Source organism: Elgaria multicarinata, chromosome 2 (assembly GCF_023053635.1).
Source record: "Elgaria multicarinata webbii isolate HBS135686 ecotype San Diego chromosome 2, rElgMul1.1.pri, whole genome shotgun sequence".
In the NCBI taxonomy this organism is placed as follows: Eukaryota; Metazoa; Chordata; class Lepidosauria; order Squamata; family Anguidae; genus Elgaria; species Elgaria multicarinata.
The window spans coordinates 78,242,622-78,253,932 of NC_086172.1; the positions used below are offsets into that span (position 1 = coordinate 78,242,622).

Below are 11,311 nucleotides of genomic sequence, written 5' to 3' on the forward strand. Positions count from 1 at the left end.
CTTTCTGGTTTAGTGGAAAAAGACAAGATACTCAGCAGACTCCAAACATTCCCACCACAACTCTAAATAGATGGTGTTTTCTTCCTTTGCTCATTTGAGCATTCAACTCAATGGATCACCTTTTCTATTACTAAGAAACATTTAAGACTGAAATTCTAGAAGTTGCTTGTAAGTGCCTGGTCAGTTCCCTATACATCACATTCAATGCAAAGTTTTCAGGAAGACTGAATTAGAAAACTAAATGATTTTCTGACAATAGACATATCATTTGCTATTATCAAGTCCCAGGCCTAATCTACACCAAGCAGGATATCGCACTATGAAAGTGGTATGAAAACAGTATATAAAAGGCAGGAGCCACACCAAGCAGGATATAGCACTATAAAAGCAATATATGGTATGTGTCAATGGACTTCAACAGTTGTTAGTGCACTTCAATACCGCTATAAAACAGTAGTGTGGCTCCTGCCTTTTTAAAATTACATTTAAATCCCATCTTTTTTCCTCCAAGGAACCCAAGGCAGCATACATAATCCTCCTCCTCTCCATGTTATCCTCACAACAACAACCCTGTGAGGTAGGTTGGGCTGAGAGTATGTGACTGGCCCGAAGTTACCTAGTGACTTTATGAACCACCTAGAGAGCTTCGGCTATTGGGCGGTATAAAAATGTAATAAATAAATAGTGGGTTTCCATGGGATCTCCCGACTCCCAGTCCAACACCTTAGCCACTACACCAAACTAGCTCTCTTTTATATTGCACTTTCATAGTGCAATAACCTGCTTCGTGTAGATTAGGTTCCAGTCTTTTCCCATCCACAAATATATTTTAAGGACAAGTACACTAGATACAATATCTGAATGGAGAAAATTTCTGATGATTATATAATCTAGCAGACAACTGATGTATATCAGAATAATTAAAGGCTTAGAGCTAAAACTAGGCATATTTAGATTAGGGTAGAAATAAACACAAATCTTTAACAATGAGGATATTAGCCTTAGGTACAGCCTAGTAGATTGTATGAGTCATTGAAACAAGGATGCTTGGTTCTCTAATTAATCTGCAGCATCCTATCTAGTGGGTGAATCTCTCTACCTTAAATTATTCAGAGGGTCTCACTTTATTATAATAGATTTCTTTGTCTTTAATGGGGGGCAGATTAACAACTATTTGGGTCCCTGATAAAACAAAAACTGGAGCCTCCACACTAGTTATTGCTCATATAATCCTGAAAGAAACTGTATGCAGTATAGAGTAACCTAACATTAACTATGTAACTATATAATGAAAAATCAAAATACAGGTATCATGTTATTATAACCACTATTATGTTCTAAAATTTACCTTGCAAATAGGATGAAAAATGTTACTACAGAGGGCCAGCCCTACCATTAGGCAGAATGATGCAGCCACCTCAAGCTGCAGATTCTGAGGGGTGGGGAATGACAGCAACATGTTGCTTGCAGGACATCATTGTATGTTATACTGTACCTCCTAAGTTAGCTCCCTAAGAATCTTCCCTGAGATGCAGTAGAAGATCCTCCTCCTCTCTGTACCACCCCATAGCTGAGGTTCTCTGGGTAGTTTACAAAGATTGCTATACTGAATTGAGATTTAATTGTCAGTCAGTTGACTTCAGTACATGGCATGGAGGGGGCATTGTGTCCTTTGCCTCAGGCAGGAAAATGTTTGGGGTTGGGCCTGTTATTAAGCCACAATATAGGAGGACAGAAAATTAGCTGGGTATTATGGTTGTACTGTGGAATATATGGTTGTACTGTGGCTCAAAGTGTTCCCACTGAGAACCACAAGGGTAGGAGATAGCAGTCCCCGACAATTCCTCCCTTACTCATTCTGGAAAGAATAGCCATGATTAGGCAGAAGACACTGGTTTTCTTTCTTTTACCAGACACCCGTCAGGAAGTGAAAGCACCCACTGCAGTGGTTAGATGTACATGGCCTTTCAGGCCCTATTGTTGATTTCTCCTCCTCCCCTTAAAATCTGGAAAGGAATCTGTACAGAAGAAACACATTAGATCGTGTAAAGTGTGTAGGAGAGGGAATGGGTGGGCCCTGTCCCTGATGGGGAGAAAGGCGGAAGCACTGAAGCAGGAGGGAATCATCCAGGCTGGGCTGGGCCTGGGCGTGGTGCGAACAGGAAAATGCCGCGGGATAGTCTTTAATGAAGCGCGAGCGGCCAGGGCCGGGCTGCGTGTTTCATGGGTGAATCATCACATGTGGGAGGCACTGGCATGAGTAACGGGGTTGGCTTCAATGGTGGCTATGCCGACATGACCGCCTCCCCAGTCCTGGCGTGCTGAAATCAGAAGATACACAGAGGTGCTTCAGTGTTGGACAGAAGGAAGCGTGTTCAAGAGAGCAAGCCAAACGAAGAAGCCACATTTGTGGCAAGCCCTCCGGAGAAATGTGGAAATATCCAGACAATGAATATTCTTTCCACACATGCAATTTCTGTGCAACCCAGAGTGTGTTTAGCTGTATACTTATGCACCCATGGTCATATATACCTTATTCACTGTTATCCAACCTCTCTCCCTTGAAATGCTACAATATTTAGAATTAAAGAATTCAGGACACACTGAAACGCTTGTGAAATCCAGTTCCTCTGTTAGACTGGTAGCACTGTTTCAGCACAAACAGTTAAAGTTTGGCAGAAAATATCCAGCTTTGGGTACATGTTGAATATACTCCAACTTCCTCCTCCTTGCTATAATGAGCAATTAGCTGCTGTATCTATTAAACAGACAGTCAGAGATCAAGGGCACAGCAATGAGCCTAAACCATGGACCCCAAATCTCCCACCAGCCCATTCCATCTATGTAAAGCAAATGGCCATGCTTACAACATGTAAGAGTTGAAGCCCAACACATTTGGAACACACCAGTTTGGGGCAGACTGACATAACTTAAAACCAAGCCTTAACTAAAAACAGCAGCAGCACAGGCCTTTGCCCCAGCTCTAAATTCTCAGGGGGCCAGTTCAGACGACATGGCCCATTGTGGATCAATTTACCTCGAGGTGCGGCATCATGTGCCATTCATCACTATGGGTATGCAACCACCAATCGGGGATTGCCGTGGCTTCTTACGTCATGTGAACCTGGCTGGGGAGAATTATTCAAGGGTTAAACAATCCTTACATAACTCTAGAAGAGACTATGGCTGAGTTTGGATGACACACTAATCAACGGTTGTTTGTTTCCCATTCTGTTCCTATTAACCCCCCCAGTTGATTAGTGTGTCATCTGAACTCAGCCTATAGGTTATGTGAGAGTTGTTTAACCCTTGAATAACCCTCTCCAGCTGGGTTTGTATGACACAAGCCATGTCAAGCTCCTGAGCAAATCAAGGGTAAATTACCCCACAATGGGGTGCCATGTCATGCAACCCAGGTCACCGTGAATTTGGTTGGGATCTTTAGAGAGACCCCCATGTTCCCCCAGGATCTCACACAACCTATCAGCAGCATGGCAGAGCATGGGGGAAGGAGGCAGTGAAGAAAAGAAATCATGACGTGAAAGCTTTTATTCCTGGGATCAGTCTGGTTGATGGTCTCCATCTCCAGTTTCCATTTCATTTTGAGACTAAACTAGAGGTGACATTAATTGCGTGAATGCAATTAACATGTACCTTTTGGGGAATGTTAGTAGCAGCTAACATTCCCAAAATGGAGCAGATCCATGCTGTGAGAGGGGAGTGCACACTTAACCCTTTCTCTCCCTGCTGTGGTCCTGATGAAAATGTACACACCCCAAAACTGTTGTTTGTATTGGGATGGAATCTTCCACTGGTCTTGGTTATTTCTAATGTCAAGCCTCGGTAGGATCCGATAGTGGGGAACAGAGGAAAAGAGAAAACGTTCTGATTAGATGGTAACGGTTAGAGGGCAGTGAGAGACATTTTGCTTGCAAGAAGTGAAGAAGGTGGTAGTGCCCTGGCACTACAGTGGTGGCAGCCCTGGGGTGGGATAATGACATTTGATAAACTATTTCTGTAGCTTTGTCCTTCCCTTTGCCCCAGTGGTTCCTCAAAAGATGACTAGTATCAGACTACTACCCTGGACTACTCTCACCTAAGTCTCTCGTTCTGTTCCCGGAGCTCTGAGCCACACAGGATCAGGATCAGGTCATGGTTTTTTTGGAGGGTGGGGAGATAAATGTATGTATGTATGTTTGTATGTATGTGATGGGCCAGGGCTGTAGAAGCAGTTTTTGGGCGCACCTGGCTCGTGAGGCTTTTCCTGGGGACGGCGGGTCGGGGTCGGGCAATGCGGCTTTGCTCCCCCTGTCACAATGCTCCCTTCGCCCACAGCTCCTTACAAGTGTGCTCCCTGCAGGAGATTCGTGGGGGATCCTTGCCTTCCTGTGTGCCACGCTCTGGAACCTGCCTGTGGTGCCTGCACTGAACAGCACGGACCAAGTGACCACCAGACAGTCCATCCAGCAGATGTACGACCTCACTCGCTATCTGGAACACCAGCTGCACACGCTTGCGGCCACTTATGTGAGTGTAGAAGCTTTGGGAGAGTTGGAGACTACTGAGTTGAGTAGAAACCGCCTTTGCCTCTCCCCCGGCTCTCATTGCTTTCCTTGTGCCCTCTCCTCTTCCGCTTCCTGCCCGGCCTCTAATCCCCAACTGCTCTGCAAACTTTGACTCGCTGCCTCTCTCGGCTTTGATGTCTGCGTAGCAAGGTGAGGTCAGGCCGTGTTTCTCTCTGTACTCTGGGGCTGGGCTGAAAGCTCAATGAATCGCAGACACACACACACACACGCGCACATCTTGAGTCCTGAAGGCTCGGTGCAAAGACGAGGGTATCAAAAGGTGACCGGGGCTGTGTGTCTGCTCTGCATTTGGGGAAGGCAGACAAGCGAAGGCTTTCAGCTGCTTGCAACACCCTCTGACAACACCATCTGCACTACACACACACACACACACACACACACCAGCATCTGAAATTTCCTTATGCATGGCGAATAGCGAAACTTCTGCTCTCTCTCGCTTGGCAGAGTGTCTTACATGCTTCCCCCTCCCTGCCTCCAGGCACCGGTGGAGTCTCCCTGTTTACAATCTGTTGTGCATCTCCTGCTGCCGAGGTGAGGCGAGGCCTCGTCTGTCAGAACTCGCCGGGGAAACGCCCGGCTGCGTGGAGAGCAGAGGCTGGGGGCAGCCCCCTCATCCATCTGCGCGGTATCCCTGCTCCCTGGCCTACCTGGCATTTCAAGCCCTGCCCCTTGGCTGGGCTTCCTGGCATAGAGTGCCACGAGTAATCATGGAAGTGAAAATAAGGGATTCGGTTGATTTGGGCCCCAGAGCTCATCTTTTCTAGTTAGCGTAGATCTGGGTTCCAGAAACGTCCTTTTCAAAAATACAGGCTGAGAAGCCCAGATCCTCACGGTCTGGAAAACGAAGAACTGGGTCATTATACAGCAACCTGTGTCCATTTTATGAGTTCGCTGTATGTATTAACTAATGATAAACTTTGCCTTTGAACTGTGCTGCATTCTCAAATGGCAGTGGCTGTAGGCTGTCAGAAGTAATAAATAGTTCACTTCATGAGCTCCTGGGTGGGAGCTGAATGCACGTCTGACATGCAACCAACACTTATGGGCCACACTGTGTCCATCTTCACCTTATCCTGTTGCTAAAATAAGGGATTGAAAGGCTTCCGTGTGGTAGTGTAGGGTGATATTGCCTGGACTGTCCAAATGTTGATACTTGGATCATTAATATTAACCGCTGATTCCTGGTCATTTTAGCAAATAGAATGGCGGAGGGGGAGATGCAATAAAGGCTTGCCCTGGGATATGAAGCCAAGAGGATGCAGGCACATGTTTTTATTTCACTGTAGGTATTTACTACTCCAAATACAATTGGGTTCCCCTGGGGTGTACATGGAATGCATTCAGAACATACAATGGTGTACAATAGGGGGCATCCAATTTCTCACATGCAGGTAATATCTGTGCATGGATTTATTGCATGTGAAGCAGCCCCCAGAATGATATGTCTGGATTAGCTCTAGTTTTCTGTAGATAAAATAACATTCTTAACAGACCTGACAGTGGGTTCTTCAGAACTTGCCATACACATATATTCAGATCAAAGTCGGACACTGGATCAGCTCTGTCTTGTCCTCACCACATTCTTCTTTTAGAAATTGTCCTCTCTTTGGAAGAAGTCAGAAGTTAACCAAGAGAGGCAGCTCAATACTGACAGGAGTGGTAGAGAAACCTGGGCAGTGAAAAAGGGGTACAGTATACCTGGTGGCTTGAGGTGGCTGCTGTTAAGCATTGGGAAAACTGCATCGTCTCCTATTGGAGGCAGTGCTGGTTCCAGTTTTCTGAGGGCCATTGGGTAGGACACCCTCCATGGGGCACCTCCTTCAGTCAGTCGACCTTCTCAGCGCCATTGTAACCCGCTGCTATCGCTCCTCCTGCTGTTTCTCATCGTTGCTGCCACCTGCTTGCTTGGCAGGCAGAGAGCCAGGGAACAAGTAGGCAGTGGTGCCTCGTGCTCCTCCTTCTTGCCACCACCATTGTCTGGGCTAGAACAAAAGGAAGGTGAACAAGCAGGTGGCAATGGTGAAGAGGATGAGCAAGTCCAGGGGGTTCTCATCAGTAGGTCCTTGCTGGGGTGTGGGTCCTTGCCAAGTGCCCAATTATGCCTACCCATGACACTGACTCTGATTGGAGGTTCTATGGAGGTTCTGTTACTTCCAGTGGAAGCCAGACCTTCTTCACTGACACAGGCCCAGCGCTTTCCCCTGAAAATGTTTCGTGCTGTAACCCCACCATAGTAACACGTGCAGCCATTACATTTTTACGCCTCTGTATCTCCTTACCTGCTGCTTTCCCCTAAGTAGTTAGCCTTCACTGATGCATAATGATTGGCAACAAGTGAGCGGTTCAGCAGGAGAGAGAAGATACCCGCGCTTGTATATGCTTGTACGCTGCCACATAGCCACAGGGACTCTATCTTACAGGGATAGAAACCAGTTGATTCTGCTGCCTTCTTGGCTGCTCTTTGAGAGATGTTGTGAAATTTCTGCCAAGGGATTTCTATCGAAGCAAAGCTGCTCCCATATCTGGCCATGTAAGTTGTGGATAGGGAAGGTTATTCAAGCTGCCAGGAAAAATGAAATAAAACATCTTGACAGCTAAGGGGCACAAGGGGCATATCCACATGGGACATACTTAGGGGGGCAGAAGGTGCTGTGTCGTTTGAAGTGCATTGAATCGCTGCAGTCTACAGACCCACAGCATTCCTTCCTTGCTATTCCACTAGTCCGGGGTGCTCAACCTGAGGTCCACAGGTCAAATCCGGCCCTCTGGAGTTGCCCAGATGGCCATGCCCCCTTCCCCCAGTACCTCCCCCTTTTCCCAACCGCTAGTGGTTTGGGGGCTTCCTGGCTTTTGCATAGTTCCCCCCTCCCATTCTAAAAGGTTGATGTGCCTCTTCTAAGGCTTAGTTACAGACAGTAAGGCCCATTCCTATGGCTCTGCACATCTATTATTATTAATTATTATTTATTAATTACATTTCTATACCGCCCAATAGCCAGAGCTCTCTGGGCGGTTCTATGGAATGTCCTCCCCTCAAGAGCTTATCCAGAACTGAATTCCAACCCTCTGGCTGAAAGAGGTTTGACACCACTGCGCTAGGCCAGATCTACACCATGCAGGATATCACACTATGAAAGCGGTTTGAAAACGGTAATGGAATGTGTCAATGGGCCCCAACAGTTGTCAGTGCACTTCAATATCGCTGTAAAGCAATAGTGTAGATTCTGCCCTAGTCTAACTGGGAGGACGGGAGGAACTGGAGAGGGGATGCCGTCTGCACAGCTGAGGTGAGCAAGCGTTAGGGTGACCATATGGAAAGGAGGACAGGGCTCCTGTATGTTTAACAGTTGAATAGAAAACGGAATTTCAGCAGGTGTCATCACAACAGTTAAGACTGCAGTAGCCCTGCCCTCTTTTGTGGCGTGACCAAATACAAAGGAGGGCAGGGCACTCGCAGCTTTAACTGTTGTGATGAGGGAATTTCACCAGGTGCTGCCTGCATACAAATAGCACCTGCTGAAATTCCCTTTTCTATACAAGTGTTAAAGATACAGGAGCCCTGTCCTCCTTTCCATATGGTCACCCTAAGCAAGGACACGCCAAAGGAGGAAAAATAGCTGCCGTTTCCTAGGGCATTTCCCATGCTCCCAGCACTGAGCAGCCTATAGCCTCTACCTGGGACCACAAACAGCCCTATAACCAGTGTAATCTGATTTGGGTATCTGTGGCTTTAGTGCTTTGTGCAGTTTTTTTATCTTTTCACTTGACTATCCGAAACAGTAAACAGTAAAAAGGCTAATTTATACAGATCTATGATCTCAGCATTTCTTGGAGTAAAAATCTGAGTTGATATCTGTCTGTCTGTCTATCTATCTATCTATCTATCTATCTATCTATCTATCTATATCTATCTATCAGCACAGGGTGTAAAGTACTGCTCACTGTATCAATAAACTTTTCAAACATAGTAAAGCTTCAGTGTCAAGAAGATAACATAGACCCTGTTCAGTCAGACGACACTTTGGTTACCACAAACCATGTGTAGTTCTGTTGCACACAACCATGGAGCCATAGTGAAGATGGTTAGAATGTGGTTATACAGTGACTGTGGTTACACAAACACTTTGCACATGACAAACTAAGCCCTCGTGGTTAGCCCAGCAAGGTTTAGCGTGTCGTCTGAACTGGGTCATTATCATGAAGTCCTTTGAGTACTGCTGCTCTTCTTAGCTTTCTTCTCCTCTGACCTCTCCCACTTCCTTCTACCCATCTTACACCTCAAGGGCAGCTCTCAGATACTCCAGCCAGGAACTGCCACGTGATTTACTTTTAGCATTTGCTATTCATACTCAGGGAAGCATTAGGGAACTCAGTCTCTTCTTCAGATCCATTCCTGTTTTGTCCTTCCTAGGGATAAACTGACATGTAGGTGATGCGATGCACAAACAACTACTGAAGCTGGTGTTTTATACTGAAACATTTCATATTTTAAGATCTATTTGTGTGTCTATATATAAACTGGATGCACTATTGTTGGTCGTTTGTTTAGTTTTAGCAGCCTAGGTTTGTAGTTGCCACCCCACCACCACCTAAAATAATAATTAAAAAAATAGGGCTTGACCGCAACCTGTGCTTTCAGAATTCCAAAAGGGAAAGAACCTAAATATGTTGAAACTTCCTTGTGATTTTGTGATGAGACGGGGAAGTCATTAACTGCAGCATTTGGGAGAGTCAGCAACATGACTACAGCTCTTAGACAGCCCCTATATGGAAATGGGGCATATGTGGGTCGGGGGCTTGCCTGAAGTGGTGCTGTCTCGAAAAAGCCCCACAAAATGGGCAAAGTGGGAAAGGGAAGCCTTTTGCTGGAGGCCCACAACCCTTCAGCAGCCCCCCCCCCAACACTACATCATCAGCTACCTTCCCATCTGGCTGCCTCGCACCATCTCCCCCTTCCTTGCTCCTGGTGGCCTGCAAAGCCCATGTTCCCCTTCTCCCTCCTGGCTTCTCTCACCCCTGCTAGTCTCATGGCGTTGGCCACGTCCCAGCCTGCCCTGTTAGTTGGTTTCTGCTGGCGCGTTGTTGTGTTTGGGGAGAACCGTCTCTACCGGCCCCCGGGCGACACAGAGGAAATTAATTTGTCTCCTGAGCTTGTCAGATTGTTCACACACCCGTAGGCTCTGACACACCTCCCTTCCGCTCTGTGCTTCACCCCGCCCGCTCACCCTGCTGCCTGGGCAATCCTGCGGTCCCGCAGGGCACCAATGCTGGCAGGGGGGTGGGTGGGGAATCCCAGGAACGCAGCTCAGCAGGGCAGGCGGGTGTTTAAAAAGTGTGTGTCTGCACGCGCATCTACCAAAAGGTCCAGGGGGGAGCAGGGATCTCTCAGCAGGCACCTGCCAATGTCTTGCAGTATATCAGGTTGCCGGGTTTTTAAAAAAAGATGATTATCACCTTGGTGGATATTTGCATGCAAGAATATTTGCATGCAGACTGACGTGTCTGCACACGCCTTGGCATGGGCAAGTCAGCCGCTGGTGCACGTTTCGCCTCTGTGCCCCAGTACACATCTAAGACGTGTGCCGTGTAGCTCTTCATGCTAATCAAGGATGTCAGCATACCGGCTGTGCTGCATATCTGTAAGGAATTCAAATGGCTTGCTCCTGTACTGTCAGACCTCACTGCCTCTGTGAGTGGGAGCAGGAGGATGTGGAAATGTGCTCCTCCTATACCAGTGAGTTTAACAGCCTCTTGTCTTTCCTCCTCAGCTCAACTACTTGGGGCCACCGTTCAATGAGCCAGACTTTGACCCTCCCCGGATCATCGGGGTGGAGGCTGTGCCGAGTGCCACTGTGGACATTCAGGAGTGGCACAGCCTGAATGACAACGCACGGCTAGCAGCCAATTACCAGGCGTACAGCCACCTCTTGACCTACCTGAGGACCATGGATGGAGCAGCTGTGCCAGCTGCCATGCCAGCTTTGCGCCACAGCCTCGATCATTTCCGTGCCAGCCTGCAAGGGCTGCTGGGCTCTATCGGCGGCATCATGGCTTCCCTGGGCTACTCGCTTCCGACAGCGGAGCCTCCTGTGACGCCCGCCCCTCGAGGCAACTTCCTGCGCAAGATGGATGACTTCTGGCTGCTCAAAGAGCTGCAGACCTGGCTGTGGCGCTCGGCCAAAGACTTCAACAGGCTACGCAAGAGGGTGCCGCCTTCTGCCGTTGTGCTGCACCTCGAGACCAGGGGCTTCTGACCCCTGCTCAAAAGCAGCCCCTCTCTCTCTCCTTTCACCTCATCCACTGACGTCAGACCTGCCATCTCGAGGCCTTAGTATTTCCAAAGCCTTTGATTCCACAGCGCCTTCCTGACCCGCCTCAGCAATGTTCCCCCGGCCCCACACCTTCATGGTGCAGCTCCACTGCTCTCTGTTACGAAGCAGTGCCTCTGGGCAAAACCCACACCTATTTTTCCACCTATCTGTTTCTCTCTTTCGTCCCTCCCTCCCTCCTCCTCCTCCTTAGTTTCCTATATTTCTCTTATTCTTCCCAGAGGGGGGCATTAATTTTCCACAAGGAGAGGAAGAACCCTGTTCTCTCCCACCTCAGTGATGAGCAATAAAGCCCTGGCTGCAGGGCAGCAAATCTGGCAACCCAACACCTCTGACACAACTCTGATTTCCTTAAATTGCCCTCCCCCACCCCTCTCTTTCTTTCTTTCTTTCTTT

General features: G+C 47.7%; 1 protein-coding gene across 1 annotated transcript in view; it reads left to right on the top strand.

Moving 5' to 3' along the window:
• The window catches only part of CLCF1 (cardiotrophin like cytokine factor 1), a 47,595-nt gene extending 36,730 nt beyond the window's left edge, over positions 1–10,865 (top strand). Inside the window, exons 3-4 of the mRNA XM_063118345.1 lie at positions 4,336–4,527; positions 10,355–10,865. Coding sequence (XP_062974415.1) covers positions 4,336–4,527; positions 10,355–10,840 — 678 coding nt within the window. The 3' untranslated portion in view covers positions 10,841–10,865. The remainder of the gene's footprint in view (positions 1–4,335; positions 4,528–10,354) is intronic.
• Positions 10,866–11,311: the final 446 nt, after the last annotated feature.